Source organism: Cavia porcellus, unplaced genomic scaffold (genome assembly GCF_034190915.1).
Source record: "Cavia porcellus strain 051 isolate PalLab524CR breed Dunkin Hartley unplaced genomic scaffold, mCavPor4.1 scaffold_3, whole genome shotgun sequence".
In the NCBI taxonomy this organism is placed as follows: Eukaryota; Metazoa; Chordata; class Mammalia; order Rodentia; family Caviidae; genus Cavia; species Cavia porcellus.
Genome location: NW_026947486.1, coordinates 82,486,930 through 82,507,765, shown reverse-complemented (window position 1 = coordinate 82,507,765; position 20,836 = coordinate 82,486,930). Strand labels below are relative to the sequence as shown.

Here is a 20,836-nt window from a genome sequence, read left to right as displayed (position 1 = left end):
TCACCTACAGCCATTGTTTCTGGACAAAGGTACCAAAACAAACATTGGAGAAAAGAATGTCTCCTTAACAAATGGTGCTAGGAGATCAGGATTATCCATATATAGAGCAATAAAAATAGATCTCTATCTCTCACTTTAAACAAAAATCAACTCAAAACTAATCAAAGACCTGGATATAAGGCCTGAAAATTTGAAACCCCTAGAAAAAAACATAGGGGATATATTCGAAGCCATAGACACAGACAAAGACTTCCTGAAAAGGACTGAACAGTATAGGAAATAAAAGTAGACACCAACAAATGAGATTACATTAAATTTAAAAAGTTTCTATTCAAGGAAAATAAATATTCCTTGAGCCACCTTATAAAATAGAAAAAAAATCACAGTAATTGTTTTCTTTTTCTTTCTTTCTTTCTTTCTTTCTTTCTTTCGTTCGTTCATTCGTTCATTCTTTCTTTGCCTTTTTTCAAGATAAAGTATTGCTATACAGTTCAGGTTGGCCTTGAGCTCAGTTTGTAGCCCAGGCTGATCTCGAACTTGCAATGATCTTCCTGCCTCAGCCTCCTGAGTGCAAGCACCACCATGTCTACCTAAAATCTTTTGGTTTTTTTGGTACCTGTAATCATACTGACAATCTCACGCTTCCCAGGCAAGCACTTGTGCCACTGAGCTAAACCCCAAGCTGGGTCATTTTTCTGATAGAAGATTAATATCGACACTATATAAAATAATCAAAAATTTACATCAAAAAAATCAAGTGGCCTAATTAATACAAAAGCAAATGAGTTGATCGGACATTTCTCAAAAGAAATAAAAATGGCCAATAAGTACATGAAAAATTATCAACATCTTTTAGCCATTAGGGAAATGCAAATCAAAACTATATTGAAATTCCATCTCAGCCCAGTCAGGAATCTAGCATCAAGAATACAAAAACAATAAATGCTGGTAAGGATGCAGGAAAAAAAGGATCTTTACTATAATTCTGGTGGGATTGTAAATTAGTGCAGCCACTCTGTAAATTATTATGGAGAATAAACTAAAATTAGAATTACCATTTAATCCAGCTATACCATTCCTTGGAGTCCATCCATGTTTATTGTGGTACAATTCACAATAACCAAGATATGGAACCAAACTATGTACCAATCAACAGATAAATAGAGAAAATGTAGCGAGCAATACACAACAGAGTATTATTCATCTGTAAAGAACCAACTTACGTCATTTGCAGGAAAATGGATGGACCTTCATAACATCATGTTGCATACGATAAGACAGACTCAGAAAGATAAATATCACACGTTCTTTCTAATGTGTGGACTCTAAAAAAGATGACATGGAAGTAGAAGTAAGCTTTACTGGACAAGAGGAAAAAATAAAGGGAGGGTAATACCGGAATGTAAGGGGGGTTATGAGGAGATAATTATGATCAAGATATATTGTACACACTGAAACCCAATATTTTATAAAATCAATAGAATAATAATGATGAAAATATTTTTGGAAGTTTCAAAAATATCAGATGCTGGTGAGCCACTGAATTTCACAGAAATTCTCTTTGAATGCAATAAATATTTCTCAAATGAGGCACTGACTAAAACATACAATAAAGTCACATGTAGAGGGTTCTGACCCCTTCCTGTCTCATGTGCCACAGATTATAGGCTGCTTTGGAGGCAAAATATATTGGAATAAAAGGAGGCATGTTCACTTTGAAATGCAGTAAGTAACAGAAAGCAAAAGAAATAGAACAGTACCCAAAACAACTTCCAATAACTCATTCTCTAATTACCTTTGTACTTCTGAACTGCTTGAATTTGAAATGCTAAGTGGGATTGTTGCAACAAAAATCCTCAAAATTCTTCAATTAGGGTTTTTCTGTGAGCATCTATTCCCAAGACTAGTAATAGACATGGCATGAAAAGACAAAGCACATAGATTGGTGATAACTATTCACAAAAGAAAAATCAGATGAAGAAAAGAAAGGAAGAGGAATAAAAGGTTTAACAAAAAGTAGGAGTATCCTCCTTAGTAAAATACAAACTGCAGTGAGCTAGATGTGTTGTGTCACTGAATACTAGTCTAAAAATAACTATTATTTACTTTACATTTTTTTTAAATGTGTGAGTATTTAAAGAAGAAAGTGAGTTTTCTGAGACAAAGTCTCACAATATAATTCAGACTGGCCTTGAACTCTCTATGTAGCCCAAACGCCTCAAACTCAAGGCAATCCTGCCTCAGCCTCCTAAGTGCTGGGATTATAGCAGCACCTGGCTAAGAATTGTTGGGCTCTTAAAAGCAAGTGCTCTTTTAGAAATCCAATAGTCCCCTTTATTGAGTTAGATAAAGATTTCCGCATTCTGTCTATTTCTATAGTTTGGCTTTAATTGAAGCACTTCTGTAATGCCATAAGACTGTTTCTATAAAACAGATATTAACGGTAATGTGAAATTGTTTAGAATAGCCATCCTGAAAAACAAATTTGAGTAATCTTCAGGCCAACTACATGACCTGTGCTTTCATCACATGTAGTGCATAGAAATGCAATCATTTAACTAACGAGTAAACATTGCACTTTTGTCTCAACTCTGTGGTTAAAAGTTCCCAGCAAGACTACAGTCAATAACTATTACTTTATTTGGAGAGACAGTAAATCTTGGATTGTGAGTAACTCATTCTACAAGGGTTTCAAGATGAGCAAACATTTCAAATAAATTTTAACCTGATATACGAGTGATGTCTTGTAATACTGCATGACACCTAAAATAACATAACCACAATTGAACCAATATTTGGTTCTCTTTCTCTCTTTGGGCACAATCATGAGCGGTCACTGCCTAACAGGAAAAGGTTACATAGGAGCTCTCTTCTGCAAAGGTGGAGAAAAGGCACATAAATCACTCATCAAAAGATATTAGGGAGATGTGGAAAATGTGGAAAATAGTGCAAACTTTTGTAGAAAAGCACCACCTGAATAAGGCTGTAGCAGTGTGAGCAAATGAATCTTTTCAACCATAGTGCAATGTCACATTTCTGTGAAATCCTCAAAAGGCCAAAGAAAATGTCATTGGATAGGTTCCTTGTTAAAGTTGCATGAAAAGCAAAATATTCCACTGAGCCAACAGATAGCAGTGATTCCGTTAGTGATAGTGGAAAGCCATCCTACATAATAACCTTCCTGTCTCTTAGCTCCCTCGCACAAGCCATGAAGGTTTTCAAAGGTAAGTATAGGTTAATTTGTCTATTTTTCTTTATATTTAATGTTTTATTATTGAATATTACATGACAGTATTGCAGTCATTTTATATGAATATTTTTGTGGACTGAATCATCTGAGTTTCCATTATTTCTTATGGGAAAATTCACTTTAATATATAAGTGCTTTTAATTACAAGCATATTTCCAGAACAAATTATGCTCGCAAATCAAGATTTTATGTATTTATGTTGTGTTAAAAAAATTTTAACCACAATTAGGTAGCCTATAACTGGGATGTTAACAAAGTCTTGCTTTTATCTTAAATTTTACCATGAGGTATATTTAAGCTATTAACAAGCAGTACCATCCTACCCACTGGGAATGTTATCTTCTCCCATTTTGTTAAGCCTATATGTTGGATTATATTGCTGAGTACCAAAGTAACAAGGAAAAAAGATGCTGTAAAGCAGTACTTTTCAAAGTGTGACTTCAATGTCATAATCTAGGATTGCGAGGAGGCCATATGCACAACTGAGCATAGGACTGGACTATGACTTAAGACAACAGTGGAAGGCACTAGCCTCCACCTAAAGTAGCATCAACCTTAATTCACTAAAAGTATTACAGGTAAACTTCCCAGAATAGCAAGGACTAGAACTCATTGGACCACAGCCACATATTTCTCTGAGCAAAGATTGGGTGTTATGGGCCAGGGATATAGCTCACTAGCACAGCTCCTTCCTGATAAGCGTGAGCGTGAGGTGTTGAGTTCAATTCCTGGTACAAAAAAAAACTGGCTGGCAGTAGTAGACAAAAGTATAAGGCTCAAAGTGAGTTATAGAAGAATATAGGTACTACAGAGCCATTTATATAGAATTTTTCCAACGAATATAGGTAACATAAAAGTGTGCATGGGAACAAAACACAAAATTTATGAAACTTATGCCTATATCAGGAAAGAGTGTACAGAATTTTAACTCCATTTCTAGTGTTCTGTCTTAAACTATGGAGTGATTACATGGGTACTGAAGAGGTTCATATTCATATCAGTGTTGCAGTAGTTATACATGAGAAAGTGAGTGAAAGGGAAAATACTTTTTTTCCTAAATTTGTTAGAAGTTATCCAATATCAGCTGACTTGAATTAATAACTTCTTCTATATACCATAATAGCATAATTTATAATCTTATATTATCATCACTAAAGCATGAGTCCTTAGTTGGATGGCACCTGAAAAGATCTTTTGCATTTTTCTGTATTAAAGTACCAAAATACTTCTAGGTACAAGTTGACCTGAGGAAAGCCTATGAAAACAGGACAACATCTGCACCCCAAGCTCCTTAAACTCTTCCCAATGCCCTCCTCTTCCTTGTCAGGGGATGAATGAAGTCAAGAGAGCTTCTTCACTCCTTCCCCAATGCCACCATTATCACCAGGTCCCTAATTATCAGTATGATCCACTGTTACTCGCCATACAGACCTGACTTCCCTGGGCGCCACCCACGTTCCAGATCTTTTGTTTACTTCTCTTCTCCCTGCCTCCTTTTAAAATTCCTGTCCCACTTCCTTAAAGTAACATTTGGTTAATGGCACTAACTTTCAGGTAGGTTGTGCCATATTAATTTACTAGGCACTTGCCTCTGAAAGTTTCTATGAAATTACACTAAAATAGGGAAATTCATATCCTGTGGCAAAGTAGGAGAAGAAAATATTAGAAGATGAAATCACACCATGGGAAACAATAGCAACCTGGGGGCTTACATGTGAACCTTCTGGCCTACAAAAATTTGTTTAGTGTGAGTTAACCACAAACACACTACAACACTGCTACAATCCTCTGCACTCTCATACACACTGACTGCATTCTAATTGTTGTCAAATTAAGGTATTTTTTGCCTGAGAAGTTATCCTTTCCATCTGAATATAATTATACCCTCTGCCAGTCTGCAGTGTAATGGTGTCTAAAGAAATTACCAACACTTTACAGACACGTGAAACTTGGTGTTTGTCTCCCTAACACATTAGAGGCTCAGCCAAACCATAAACATGATCCTACTTGGTTTTGCACCTTGTACAACTAACCAATGCAGAGAAAGCAAGTTGTTTTCAGTCCTCTGATAAAGGAGTAAAACAAGGAGAAAACTCTAATTGATAAGGAAGTAATAGATAATCATTTTAGCCAGGAGAGGAAAATGTTTAGTATTGTGTGACCCCTTTTTTATCTGTGCTTAACTGAAATTAAAAGCAGTTGTTTTGTTTTCTTTCTCAGAGTAGTATTCTCTGGTGTTAGTGTTCATTTAGATTGCTTATGTCCAATAGGAGAATTAGATGATATGGCTGAGATGGCCTAGCAGCCAGATCTAAACATCAGGAGCTGCTTCTTTTTTTTTCCTCCATTCTCAATATGTAATCTTTTTTCATAAGTAGATTGTGAAACTATTGCTATAGATGGCAGCAACTGTTTGCCTGTCCCAGGCGAGGTCTTGCATAAGGCAATACATATAAATTTTTAGTAAATAATTGTTGATTTATTAGAGTCAGAAGAACTGTTGATCTGAGTTTCAGAGGCCCTGAATTCATGACCATTTGCCTAACTGGTTAATTTAATTCCTGCTGCCAAATTGCCTTCTAGAGTTTTGCATAAAAGAAACACATTTATTTCAACTTCAGATCAAAGATCAGGGAATCGATCTAGTCCTGGGTCCTCTGTGAAGCAGAAGGACCTTCACAAGCCAGTGAAAGGCCTTTGTTTCCCCATTTGAAAATGGACTTGGATTTAATATCCAAAAGCTTTTCCCAGCTCGAGATTTGTGGAGAATGACTTTTCTCTTGCATGTCCTATACTTTTAAACATAGTGCTGAAGATTACACGGTTATACCTTAGTATAGAGAATAAGAATTAGTCAACAAATGATGTCACAGGTGACCTGTTTAAAATAAAATTTAACTAAAATTTTATCTCATACTATGGATTAAAAGGTTAAGTGTAAATATTCCAGAGACCTCCAGAAAAAAAATACAAAACAAAATTTCCCTGGGTGACAAAAGATTTTGTAAACTTACAAGGAAGTGAAAATCACAAAAAAGAAAATATTGTTAGATTTTTTTGTAACATAAAAATGAAAAACTGCATACTCAGAAACATTAATGAACTTAGAATACAACGTTGTGAAGGAAAATAGTTTCAAAGAGTGGTTAATATTCTAAGTGTAGGGTTGGGAATATAGCTCAGCAGCCAAGAGAGCCTGCTGCCTGGCAAGCACAAACAAATGTAATCTTAGCTCATCTCATCTACCTATCTCACTGATATGACGGAACGAAAGGTATAGACTAAGCCAAAATTTTAGTATAGCTAGGCAATAACTCCTCCAGAACGAAATTGTATAAATCTCTGAAGCCTGTAGAAACTATTTGATAACTTCTAATAATTCCAGAACTAAAAAAAGTTATTATTCATATAATAGTATACCCATATAGCATTCCACAATATGAAGGGATTTTTCATCCGATTGTTTCATTTGTTTCTCAGTGCAACTTGTAAGTTAGCTAAATTAATCATTTTGTGGCTTTAAAAATGGTAAAACTAAGGTTTAGAAATAAATAATTCTCTCAGACCACAACCAAATATTAATGCCAATTCTACACCTTCGATGAGGATTCCAGTCATTACAGAAAGGATTTTAGATATGAGATTTTCTACACTGATTCCAGATTTAAATTAATGATTTATGAAAATACTGCACTCTGATTTTATGATGGGATGAGAGAAAAAACAAAACTAATGAAATGTCATTGAGTTGCTGAAAGGAAATATACCTTTGTTAGCCTCCATGGAATTTAAATAAATCTTTCCTAAATATATGGACATTACAAAGTTTTTGAAAACAAATTTTAATGCCAGAAAACATTTTTACAGAATAAGTATAAAACCAAAGTTAATTTCTCCGTAACTTAGAATTACACTTGAATTAATAATTAAATAGCTCTTGAGATCAGCAAAATGAATTGGTCCTTTGGTTCGGAAACATCTTAAAAAGCCTGCCTTTAGGATGTTTAGCTCTTACGAACGGGTGATTTTTTTTAAAAAGTATTTCTCTTTTTTCATTCTTTGGAGACTTAAAGCGATTTGGCGGAATTCATTAAACACATTTCAGGGGTCTTTGACACTCAGTTCGGACCATATTCATCTAATTTTACCGTTTTTTTTAACGCCGTTTTTTTTTTTTTTTTTTTTTTTTTCTTCCGTTCCGGTATCGAACTCGGCATCTCGCGCTCGCCAAGCTGGCGCTGCGCCGCTAAACTTCCCGCCCCCCGTTTGCTCATTCTTTTACAAGTAGCTCTAACCACATTAAATCATCCGAATTTTTCTCATTCTCGGAACGTTTTTTACTATTGAAGTCTGCGCTATACAACTTTTATGACTGTCCTTACCTGTATGGGACGTCAAGCGGCAGAAATTGAGGAACTACTTGCTATAAACATGCCTCAGAGTTACCTCAGCGCTGGATCACTAAATTTTCACCGATAAGTGTAAAATTAAAGGGAAGAAACGGTGCGGACCTAACGGGTAGCAGCGCAGTTCACTAACGCCCGAAGGGCGCAGAAAAAAAAAAAAAAAAAAAAAAAAGTCTGGGTAGTCCTTGAACTTAAGTCTTTGATCACTCATTCGACAGAGGAGATGTCAATCTTCGCTTTTCAGCCAATCGCCTTAGAGTGCGTTAAGACCCTCGCGACCCGCCCTCTGCCCCAGACTGTGAATAAATTTCCCACCTACTGGAAGTCTTGAGAAACTTCTTCGTCGGGTCGTCTCCGGACCGCTCTCTTTCAGCTCCCGTCGCGGACCTCTCCAGACGCCAAGGTAGACGTTCGTCCCCTCAGTAATGGGCTCTACCTCGACCCTTCCCCTCCCCTCTAGCCCTCGGGTCCGCCACCAACCGCCTCCCGTCAAACAGGTCGAGCGCTCCCGATTAATGGCTTTCCGCCAATATTCGCCGGCGCGCAGCCGAGGCCAAAGCAGAGGCCGCTGGCGAGGGCGAGGCCGTAGTCGTGGTCGCGGTCGTGGTCGCGGTCGCGGTCGCGGTCGCGGTCGCGGACGCGGTCGCGGTCGTGGTCGCGGACGCGGTCGCGGTCGTGGCCGTGGCTTCGGTCGTGGCCGCCATTTTTACCGTCGTTGGCGCGGTGGGCGGATCGTAAGCCCCTGTGACTCGATACCTGAGATTGTGTACATCTTGGAGGATGAACCGTCGAGCCAGCAGGACCTGGATCTGTGGGTGAGCACGACGTAGAGTGGGGCTGGCGGGTGAGGGGACGGGGTCACCTCTGCCGCGGGGGGATCAGGTGGTGATGCTCTGAGTTGGGGCCCAGGGGAGCAATGGAGGTTGTGCACAGGGCCTGAGGTGGAGACGGAGACGGAGGCAGGCCCAGAGGAAGAGGAAGGTGAGCGGGCACGATTCTCGGAGGGCAGGGACCCCAAAATGGAGGAGTATGCCAAAGATGACTCGGATATCGAACTCGCGGAGGAGGGGGTGGGGACCCGATGCCGAATCACGTCCAAGTGGATGCCCCTCAGGGCCGTTAACACAGTAAACTGCCGAATCACGTTCGTGGAGCTGGTCAGCTCGTGGAGCGGCTGCAGCGCACACATCACCACACATCACCACACATAACCACGACCACCTCCTGACCCGCCCCTACTGCGACTTCCAAACGTTGCAACCCCTCCCTCGGCCTCCCAGCCTCAGGCCGTGCCCCCGCCCCTTGCGTGCTGCTAGTGTTGCACTTGCCTCCGTGGCCCAGAGTGGCAGCCCCCTTCCAAGGCTAGGGCAAGGGCAAAGGCATAGATATGGGCATGGGTGCAGGCCTGGGCCTGACCCTGAGCCTGAGTCCAAGCCTGCCGCAGGCTTATGCCTCGGCCGTGGAGTTCCAGCAGCCAACAGGTGACAGTGCAGCAACATGGCAATCTGTGGAGGCATCAGGGAACCAGGCAGCAGCGGTAGAGCAGAAAAAGGAAGAAGCAGAGGAGCAGGTAGAGGAGTTCATAGTACAGATCTCAGATGCCAGATGTGAGTAACCAGCTAGGGGACGCGGTGGGAGAGGACAGCAGGTGGGAGGGAAGACCTCCTTGAGGAGGCTGGTAGCCCGAGGCCGGAGATGGCAGCGGCCTTAGCTTAGGCAGAGCAGTCCTGCTCCGTGCTGGCCGTGGGCGGGGAAGTAGTGGGTCGGGCTTTCCTCCACTGGAACGCTGTTCTTTGCTTCCTTACTTCAATTGTCCTGCTTCTGCTATCACTTATAAATTGGGCTATTTTTCCATGTGTGACTGATCCAAAATTCTATTATATTTCATTAAAGCAATTACTCAGTATCAGTTTGACAACTGGGGTAAAGATTTTGTGTATGAGGAAGAGACTGCAAAAGAAGAAAAAACTGAAAATGCAACAGGAGATGAAGAAGGCCCTGAAAAAAACCGAGGCGGAGCAGACGGCAACTGTTGAAACCCCCAGGTATAAATTCTAGTATCTGAGACCAATATGTATTTAGAAAACTACCATGAGCAGCAGTGCCTGGGCCAGGCGCTAGTTGGGCCTTTATTATTTTGCCATCAGCAAAAACAGGAATTTCAAATAGGACCACATTTAATAGTTAATACCTAAATATTTGTTCAGTCATAGACTTTTATATTTCACATGATCTTAGTCATAAGGCTGAGAAGCGATAGACTTTTATATTTAATGTCAGTCAAAAAAGAAAGAAAAGAAAGTCACAGTATGGTTGTCTATCACTGAACTGGTAAACTTTCAAGGTATATCTTGTCTTTGAATAGATTTTAATGACCAAAATATTTTTCTTTTTTTCTCTTTGCATTTTCACAATTAGGTATTTCATAACCACCTTTTTCTCATATGGTAGATATGGAAACCAGGGATCTGGGAGGGGAAATGAATATTATCTGTGCAACCATAACAGGCTTTTAAAGCTAGAGAGATTAAATGCCAGAATGTCCTCTCCAATAAAATAACAACAGGCGTGCGTGCATGCACACATACACACACACACACACACACAAACAAATCCAAGCCTTCCTGGTGTCACATAAGAAAGAGACAAGGTTGGCATGATCAGACAACTGAAGGCATTGGTTACACAAGCACCCAGATATTTAACTATCCAAGTTATCAAAGGAAAACATATTCTCTATTTGTTGAAATATGCACACAAATACAGAAAATATATACAGGGCTAAATACTTTCTTACATTTAGAAAGGCATTTGTGGTGATTAATGCTGTTATAATTGTTCCTTTTCTCTCATTCTGCAGTGAAGAAGAATAAAAAGAAGATGGAAAAAGAAGAATCTGCTGTTCACTCTTTTAGACTTTCTAGAAGCCCATGATAAAATTCATGCTGATACTTCAAAATGTATAACCCAAAAGTTAGCTAAATAACATGCCAAGTTAATAACTCCAAAATTATTGCAGATCTTAAACAATGTTTAATAAAGCATCCAAAAAAAGCTTATGTGAATGAACAGTTATGTGTAGATTTTTCTCTCTTTTACCTCTTGGTTTTGACCACTTTACATTCATTGAGTAATGAATAATGCTTTAAATTATTATGGGTAGTACAAACTAAAATGTAATGTTTAAAAACAATTTTTGTAAAGACAGACGTGGGGGCCAGCCTTTACAGCTGTGTTTAGAGAGCTATGTTAGTCACTAGCTGAGCATGCCTGGTGAAACTCTGAAATGTGGGTAGTCCGATTTGAGATGTGCTCTGTGAAAACATCATATCTTATTAATATTTTTTACTGAATACATGTTAATGTAATAATACACTGAGTTTAAAAAAAACTGGTACTAAAATTGTACCAGTGTCTTTTTATTGTTTAACATGACTACTATCACATACACAATTCCACATGTGTATTGCACTAAATGTCTATTGAACACAACTGCTCTAATGCAGCTTTGAAGGAAATTTAAAAGATGCCTGCTGCCTATATGATGCTGCTGAGCCCCGGCCTATACTTTGACTTAGAGCAATGATTCTCAAAGTTTAGTCCCCAAAACAGCATCATCACATTACTCAGAAATTCTTAGGCTCTACTCAACACCTAGTGAATCAGCAACTCGGTGGAGCCAGCAGTTTTGTAAACAGGCCTCCAAGGGATTCTGGTGCCCACTGTTTTAGAGCTGCTAATTTAGAGCAATAGGGGAAGCGGCTGAGACTCATTTGACATAGGACTAGCCTTAATTCACCAGCTCGGAACTGTTGTAGACAAATTGAATGGGATGATAAGGGCTGGGCTGAAGAAGAGACACTGGACAAAGATGGAGTGTTGGCAAAAGAAAAATTCATAAGGTAAAAACCTAGTGGAGAAGGATATAAATATATCATATATATGAAATCTAGGTAAACATCCAAAAGGCCACTATACATTGTATATACATATAAAGACTAAAAGGCATGTGTGTGAGAGCTACATACAATTGTAGCATACAGAAACATGAATGTTGGAAAGATAAACACAGGGTGAGAAAGGAGAATTCTATTGGGGAAGATTCTAGTGGGTTCCAAATCTTATTTGTGGTGTAACACTTATTAAGCTAAATAGGGGGTACATGGTTGGCTGTTTTATAATCTTGTGTAGTTCTAAAATAGCACCAAAGGGGGGAAGGGAAGGAGAATAACTCTTCCCACACTATTTGGGCAGAACTTAGAGACACCCTAGAATTCTGGAATTCTAACACCTATTAAGGCCCTTTTATGTCATCATAAAGGTACATTGTCAAGGAAAGAGATAAATCATTAGATAAAGCATGTTGTGTTAGTTGGTTTACATATGAATCCCCAACTGAACTCCTGCGCTGTACCTGGGTAAAACTCTGGCTGGCCAGGCTGAGTATCTGGTCTGGAGCCTTTTCCCTCCCTCACTACATGCCACACTGGGCACAGCGGTCCCCTGCTTTTGAAAATGGCCCGTTCCAGGAATCCAGTCAGATTTAGATTTAGTTCTGGAGCCAGGCTGGGTTACAGCCGCCACCATCAAGTCCCGTCTTCTCACCCATCTGCACCCCCTCACAGCTCACTTTGTTCCCCAGGTGTTCAGACGAAAAACCTCAGCAGCAGCAGCAGCACTTCTCCCCATAGCTGTGTGCACCTAGAAGCCATCCGCCCTGCCAGGCACACGTGCATGCAGACCCTCCCTGTGCAGCACAGCCTCCGAAGGACTTCTGCTCCTCCAGCGACCCTCAGGTCCCCGGAGTCGTTACTGTCCTGTTAGATGTCTCCCCTCGTGCCACAGACAGACCATGACAGACTACAGACAGACTTTGTTGTGCTTGTTTTGCATATTGGAAAGAATAAGGAAGCTATAGAAAATATGCCTCTGGACTTTAAAAAAGTAATTTAACTTTTTCATTTGAAAACAGAGCTTTGGGCTAAGGTTATAACTCAGTGGCATAAGCACCTGCCTGGCAAGCACAATATCCTGAGTTCTATTCCCCATATCAAAATGAAATAAAAACAGAGCTTTATTAACTAGAAAAAAATTACTAACAGAGTTCTGGGAATGAAATTAACCTAATAGAGGTTTATTCCTCAATAAAGAGCCTTAGCATTATTACAAGGACTAAAAGATATTTTATAGAGAAAAAGTAAAATCTATCATGTTCTTGGTTGTGTCACACTATGCAATCACCAGCAAAATCAAGCAGCTGCTTTTCATATGCTGGTTTTTGGTTTTTGATTTCTTGGGTTTCATTGTTTTGTTTTTTGTTTGTTTTTTAGACAGAGTTTCACTGTGCAGTTCAGGCTGGCACTGAACTCACTTTGTAGTTAGGCTGGTCTGAAACTAACAGCAACCCTCCTGCCTCAGCCTCCTGAGTGCTGGGATTACAGGCATATGCTACCACACCCTACTTTTCCTGAGCATTCAGAATATGAAGGCACAATTGCAAGGGCAGATCAGAACTTTTGTTTAAACAAAGTAGCCCCAAAGTGACAGGCCAACAGGGTGATACCTATCCTAAGAAATCACTTCTGTGCTAGGGACGTGAGCTAGGTTTGCTGCCCATGTGTCTAAAGGGAGCGCTCCCTTAGTGCTTGGTGGACTTGGGGTGCAATAAAGGGAAGCACATGAAAGGAAGGTTTATCTAACTTCCAGAGAGGCTGGATGTGCCACTACAGGGTGTGCACCTTGGAATTCAAACCAGTTGAGGAACAGATTCTGGAGGTAAAAGAGACCCTCGTCTTTCGTTCTCGCTCTGGGAGTTTTTAGTGGAGCTGTGCCACCAAGAAAAAGACTGTGGCAGGATGGGGCAGGAAGAATCAAACTGTGCTCAGTTATCACCCCCCCTTATAAAGCCAGCCTTCTCATCCTGACCTTTCCTCCCCCTCTCTGACCTTTGGGCTTCCCTCTTCCTGGTGGATAGGGTACAGGTGAAGACAGCCTGGTCTCATCACTTACAGCTTCCCGGCAGCAGAAAGTTCATGTCCCTGTGAATTTAGCATGGTGGGGAGGGGGATCGCTCTGGGCTAAAACTTTATGAAGCACAAACTCTGAGGAGAAGGGATGGGAAGCATCAACTACACAGAGTTGCCCACCTCAAGGCCAGAACCAGAGGAGAATGGACCTTCCTGTGCCTCCAAACTCAGCGTGATGAGCTTGTCATCTGCCTCATGGAACGTATAGCTTTTGATATCTGTGGAAAGTTGACTTAAAACAGGGACTTGGGTGCTTAAACAGCAGGATATGTATGTTTGGAGGCATGTTTACCTTTCCGAGAAACTGGAGAGGGTCCCAGTGGCGTTGGGACAAAGGGCACTGATAGACTAATCATCCAGGTGAGTACAATAATCTTCAAAAAATGTTCTGCCTGCTAGGGGGCCACTCATGGCTGCCAGACACATGCCAGAATAGGTTTTCAGGAGGTATGTATAAAGAGAGAGCTCAGTATAAGTGCTCTGTGTATTACTATCACTCAAGTTGAAAGCACTGGGGACCTCTAAGGATATGTGGAACATATAAATAGTGTTAGTGGGATGATGGGGTAACTGGCCTTTGCAAAGCTTGGAACAGCAACCAAAAATTGAAACATTTAACTAAACTCATCGAAGCCCAAAATGCTATCCTGGGCCAAAGCATCCGAACTTTTCTAATAGGAATATTTTGCTTGTCAAGGCAAATGACAACTCCTCAGTCATTCCAATGACATGCTTTTGATTCCTACTTTAAGGGATATTATTCAAAAAAAAGATGTTATACATCTATAACCGCAGCATCACAGCCCTTCTCTGAGAGCAGAAAGATATGAAAGCCAAATGTAGACATTCCAGACCGAGAAGACAGAAAAACATACCATTACTGACAGTTATTCTAAAATCCATGTGATTCATTTAACATTTACCAAACTCCTCCATTGTGACAGGCACTGTAAATGTAACAAAGCTGAAGGACTTAACTTTCCTTCTAAAGGGTTATACTTTCAGGGGAGCTAATGTCACCCATATCACAATTCAGGCTAGCCTATGGTGAGGATGGCAGTAAGGAATAGACATAGAAAAGGCTTCCTTTGAGATATGACTTGAACCAAGCTGTAAAGGAGAACTTTGGACTGGTCTTCCAAGGTTGTTCCCTGCCTTCTCTAACATTAAATGGAAAGCTTTTAAGTTTGTGTGGCCTTGGGTTCCTCACCCATTCCATTCTGTCCCTAATTGTAAGTCTTCAAAGGAAAAGGACTAGACTACTTCTGTTGATTGACAGAGGAAGTAGGATGGAAAAAGGGATTACGTTTCCCTAAGAAACACGGAAATGCTGAGTTGTTCCACATCCTGCCTTAGGAAAATCAAAAGTGATGAGTAGAATGAAGCATGGTCATCATTTACATACAGGGATTAGGAAGTGTTACCCCTTAAATGATTTTCTGCCCTGTGCAAACACAAGCAAATGACCAAAGCTAGGGACACCATCTCATAGACTTTTGGGTTATGAACTTGCCATAAAAAGAACCCCAATGTGGGAGTTAGGAGGCACTTTCCCTCAGTTTTGTTTCAGTTATTTCTTGAAGCCTCAGTTATTTCTTTTCTCCTTTATTTTCCCTCCCCAGGGACACCTGGTGACATAACTTCCTGTCACTATAAAAGGAACATCTCCTCTGGAATCTTCTTCACAAATGCTTGCTCTGTGGCAAGACCAGTTCCCAGCCCTACTCCACGCGAACAGAAGAGGCAGTTCCATTGCTGTTTACTTCAAGATCAACAGCGATCATTGTCATTATGCTTTATTTTGACCCCACTGACACTGACACGACTGGAGAGGAAATGAACTAGTATATCAAAATATCAATATTGTGTGGAGCTGGGAGTGTCCAACTCCCAGAAGTCTTGGCCAATTCCCTCGAGGGACACAGGAATAATAGGAGTGTGCACAGGAATAATAGGGAATGAGGACCAAGGAAATTTCTGTCATGTTTGAGTTTGACATGTCAAACAGGCAAGATGCACACTTGTCAGTTCCAAGGAACACAACATTGGCACACTGGGAGGTATGCAATAAATTTGAAAAACGTATAAATGCATGCTTCAATGATTAAATTTAACTCGTTTGGAAAGGCAGTAAAGAGGAGGAGAGGAAAGCACCAGGAAAATGGGGAAGAGAATAATGTAACCGAGCAATGTTTGTTTCAGTTCCACAAACATTGACAGCGTAAGTGGCAAACCCTTAGTGTGGGATTCATGACCCCAACCTCCTTTTCAGACCCATCTGTCGTTTTGCTCGATGCTTGTCATTTCCTTCTCTAGATAGGTTTACACACACACACACACACACACACACACACACATGCACCTGCTTCCCTTTACATTATCTTCAGCTAAGTTACCTCCCTTCTTACCCTCCCACTTCACTGTCAGTTGAGTAGCTAGTGATCCTTGAGGAACCAGCTGAAATGCCTTTCCTTAAGCACCTTCCCAGGCACCAACACAACTTCCTTCACCTCTCCTCCTAAGTAAGCATCTCTCAGCCAAAATCCCATAACTCTTTGCTCTTGTCCCTATTTTAAAATTCAAAATCTGTCATTTTTGTCTAAGTATCTTCTTTCTCCCTCTAAACTGTGAATTAGAGAAAATCATAGGCCTATGGCACTAAATCCATGCGGATACCAGGTGCTCAATGCAGGATCTGTGAATGAAGTGGTGACTAGGAACCACAGTGTTTATCCGTAGCTTCAAGTAGCCAGCCGAGCCCACTTTGTGAAGTGGAAAGACATTTGTATAATTTGTGTATTATAACATTTAATTTTCTATCAAAATAATATTGAGGGTGCCTCTGCCTGCTGGAGAGCATAAAATGGTGGAGAGTATGTATATGCAAAAAAAGAAATGAACCTAGACACAGACATTGCACCCTTCATAAAAGTTAATTTACATTGGATCAGAGACTTAAATGTTCTGTAGACACATGTTAAGTCCATTATCTCATGTAATTTAGCTCTGATATTTCATTGCTAGTATTGCTTTCTGGTATCTATCTATTGATTAACAATATTGATATCACCATCATTATTCTAATAAGATTTGTGTGTCCCTTTTTTTGTTGAGTAGTGTTTGTTTCACAAAATTACATGCACTGTGTTTGGTGCATGGATTTACAACTCTTGCATTTTCTTGGTGCATTATTCCTTTTACCAATTTTGCTTAAAAGTGCACTTTGTGGTATATAAGCAAAGCTGCTTCTGATGCTTTTGAATTGCATTTGTATGGAATATTGTTTTGCATTCTTTCAGTCTGTATAGATCTTTATTAGTGAAGTATGTTTCCTTCAGGCAAAAAAATAGTTTGGTCTTAGTTTTTAATCTAGTCTCTTAATGTGTCTTTTAAGTGGAAAAAAGGTGCTGGGTGTGGTGGTACATGCCTACAATAGACCATTCTAGGTCATAAAGCAAGTCTTAGAAAACACAAAAAATTGAAATAATCTATGCATCATACCAACTGTGATTGACTAAAGCTAGAAATTGAGGGACTGGGGATTTAGCTCAGCGGCATAAGCTCCTGCCTTGCAAGCAGGCAGTCGTGAGTTCAATCCCTGGTACCGATAAAAACGAAAAAGACAAAAAAAAAAAAAAAAGCTAGAAAATGACAGCAAAAGAAACCAAGCAAACAACACAAACACATAGAGACTGAACGATATATTTCTAAATGTGACTGGGTCATTGAAGAAATTGCGGGAGTAATTTAAAAATTTCTAGAATCAAATGGAAATGGAAACACAACATACCAGATTGTAGGTAACAGTGAAAATAGTTCTAAGAGGAAAGCTTATAGCTATGATTGCCTTCATTAGAAAAACAGAGTGATCTCAAATAGCCTAATGATGCAATTTGAAGTCTGAGAAAAAAAGCAAACAAACTACAAACCAGTAATAAGAAAGAAAGAAGACCAGGGCTTAAAATAGTGAACTAGAAACTAAAAGAAATATATGGCTGGTAGGACTGCACCATGATACAAACACTTAGAAAGACAACTGGATACTTTCTTACAAAAATAAAACAAAAACATACTTTTAACTATACAATCCAGAACTGGCATTCCATGACATTCACCTAAATGCAATGAAAATTCATATCTACATGGATATCTTTATTCATAATGGCCAAACTTGGAAGAACAAAAAAGATTGTTTAGCAGCTGAATGGATAAACTGTGATACATCCAAGCAATAGAATATTATTGAACAATTAAAAAAATGAGCTATCAAGCCATGTAAAGGCATGGAGGAAACTTCCAAGCACCTTAATTAGTGAAAGAAGCCAATCTTAAAAGGTTGCTTTCACCTTACAACCATATGATATTCTAGAAAAAGCAAAACTATGAAAGCAGTAAAAAAATTCAGTGGTTGTCAGGATTTAGAGGGGAAGTGGAAATGAGTGAATAAAGCCAATAGAAAATTTAGGACATTGAAACTGCTTCTAATGGTATTATGAATATAGATATATGTCATCATGCATTTGTCAAAATTATACAATGTAAAATACCACGTATGAACCTCAATATAAGCAGTAAACTCTGAATGATAGTGATGTGTCCAGGTAGGTTCAGCAGTTGTAACAAATGTACAATTCTGACTCCAGACATTGGTAACTGGGGAGTCTGTGCATGTGGAAGAACAGAGTTTTATGGGAATACTATATTCTGCTCAAATGTGGTATAAAGATGAAGTTCCTGGGAGGAACATTAAGCAGGAATAAATCAGCCTCCCCAGAATTCAGAATCCAGACACTGAAAAATAATGATCCGGTAAAGAAAAGAAGGACCCAGGAAGTCTGAAGGGGAAATGGAGCCCAGAGAGAAATTGAAGAAAGAGACCACAGCGCAGAAAGAGGGAGGGGCAGTCCTCAGTTTTTCCCTGTCTCTGGGCTATGGCATGAGAAAGGAGTATCAGATGAACAGAGGCACAGTGAAAGTGAGTGACTCCAGAGGCCTCCAGGGGGAAACATACCAGTGGAACAGAGCAGTGGATGCTGTGTGTCACAAAGCTAGTTGAGTGACTCTACTCTGACTACAGTGTCCCCTGGAGATTACTTGGTCAGGCACCATTTTAGGAAGGGATCAACTGAACCCAGGTCTCAGAGTAGCTGTAGGTTGGCTTCATCTCACAGATCCCAGTGCTAAATTCCCACAGTTTGGTTGAAGAACAACCACAGAAAACATCCAGGTTTGAGGAGACATAGGCTGGCAACAGACACCCAGAATGTTATAGGCTAAACAAATTAGGCTCCAACTCCACAACCAGAAGCCAGGCTCAGCGTCAACTTCTGTGAATTTCAAAGTACCGGAGCCGGCATCCTGACCTAATACTGCAGGCTTCCTGGGATTAGCCAGCACAGATATGGACTCTGACTGCCTGCTCTGTAACCCTGTACAAAACTGTAACCCTCAGATGATAACGACAGGCCTGAAATCACAGAAAAAAATTTACTTCTTTTTTCTTTTTTTTTTCTGTTCACTTGGAGTTTTTTACAGTTTGTGTGTGTGTGTGTATACATTATTTTTAGTTTTTAGTTTTGTTCTGTTCTTGCTTTCTCCTTTCTTTCTCTCCTGTGTTCTTCACAAGTTTCCCAAGGCTTAGGTAATCTTCCTTTATCCTGAAACCTTGCTGCTAATCTCTTTCTCTTCTTTTATTTTCCTAGTTTTTCCTTATTTTTCTGCATTTTTAAATTTTTTCTCTTCAAGGCAAAATCACTCTAGTGAGTGGATATTTAATGTATATAATTTTCTGCTTTGTCTTAGATTTTGTTATATGACTATAAATTGTGTGCCAATGGCTACAGGTAGCAAATTAATATTTATCACAATTTGTCATTTCCAGCCGGTGCTTGATGCTGTCTATTGTACTACTTTGGCCAAAATGACATAGTTGCTTTGATCAATTAATCTCCCCTATGATCCAATACTTAGATTTTCTGGGGTTCAACAACTATACTGTAGTCCAGTAACAAAGAACTGGGTGCTAAATTAAGCAGGTAGCAATCCTCATCTCTATTAAGCTGAAGAAGCAGGATCCTGGGACAGACTCAAAAGCCAAAAGCTAGCTACACTTAGAATATATCTCTGAAAATTAGTCATTTCTTGAATAGGTTTAGATACTAGTGGAAAAGTTACCTATCTTAAGCAAGTTAAAAGCCTCAATGCAAAAAAACAAAAAATACAAAATAAGAAAATGTGAAACCAAGATGTAACTCATAAGCCCCAACTTATCCAAGGAAAATCAAGGGGGCATCGAGTTGGTAGAAATCAAAAGTCATCCAGATGACTTTTCTGAAATGATAGCAGTGAAAGTAACAAAATGATCAATAATTCTCTTGACAAAAACGAGAGACAATTGAAGAGATGATGACAGTAATGATGGAAATGATTAGTGAACATAGAGTATACACAGATAAAAATATACAGGAGCTTGTGAATGACATGCAAACCATGAATAAACAACATAGAAAAGAACTGGCTTACATAAAATAGATTCAAATAGAAACCTGGGAGATTAAAAATTCTACTGGAAGTGTAAGAAACAGAGTCCACCCATTGAAGATAGAATATCAGATCTAGAAGACAGATTTGTACTTGCTGATAATCAAATGAAAGACCTCTTAAACAATAACAAGGGACCATGAAAAATTAATAGGACAGCTGGTAGATGATGCAAAGAAGACTAATATATATGATTAATTGGAATCAATGAAGAATCAGAGGGTAGCACAAAGGGCATAAAAGACAAAGCTGCTCTGAAAAATAGCCTAGACATATCTTTGGACTCCAATATGTCTATGCAGAAATACATGGTTATTACATTTTCCCTCCCTTCTCTTTTCCCTTTCCATATTTTAATTATTATTTGCATATTGGTACTCCACAAATTTGTAGTATTTAATTTATAATAAAGTACACTCAAGGACAAAACGTGAACAGAGACAGTAAAAAAAACAATGAATGCAATTTTCTTTTTCTTAAAAAACATACTTAATGTATGCTTTTCCTAAGGAAAAATAGCCCCAACATAAACATGCAGCAGGAAATGGGGCAGGGTAACCAGGTTACGTGCCTTGCTACCACAGGCTTTCCATCAAATACCCTGGGTATGGTCC

General features: G+C 39.5%; 1 protein-coding gene across 1 annotated transcript; it reads left to right on the top strand.

The window, feature by feature from the left end:
- The first annotated feature begins 7,962 nt into the window (after window positions 1-7,962).
- On the top strand, window positions 7,963-10,669 carry LOC134475369 (uncharacterized). The gene is made up of 5 exons (XM_063245641.1): window positions 7,963-8,059; window positions 8,154-8,471; window positions 9,101-9,263; window positions 9,550-9,701; window positions 10,517-10,669. Exons 2-4 carry the CDS (start codon window positions 8,172-8,174, stop codon window positions 9,690-9,692), a joined length of 606 nt encoding a protein of 201 aa, XP_063101711.1. The 5' UTR covers window positions 7,963-8,059; window positions 8,154-8,171; the 3' UTR covers window positions 9,693-9,701; window positions 10,517-10,669.
- The last annotated feature ends 10,167 nt before the right edge of the window (window positions 10,670-20,836 follow it).

Bases quoted from the DNA above. Each gene is read 5' to 3' on its own strand.
- LOC134475369 (XM_063245641.1), top strand. From the start codon at position 8,172: ATGGCTTTCCGCCAATATTCGCCGGCGCGCAGCCGAGGCCAAAGCAGA. The intron at 8,472-9,100 runs GTGAGCACGACG...AGCCTGCCGCAG, and splicing joins AGCAGGACCTGGATCTGTGG to GCTTATGCCTCGGCCGTGGA. The intron at 9,264-9,549 runs GTGAGTAACCAG...ATTTCATTAAAG, and splicing joins ACAGATCTCAGATGCCAGAT to CAATTACTCAGTATCAGTTT.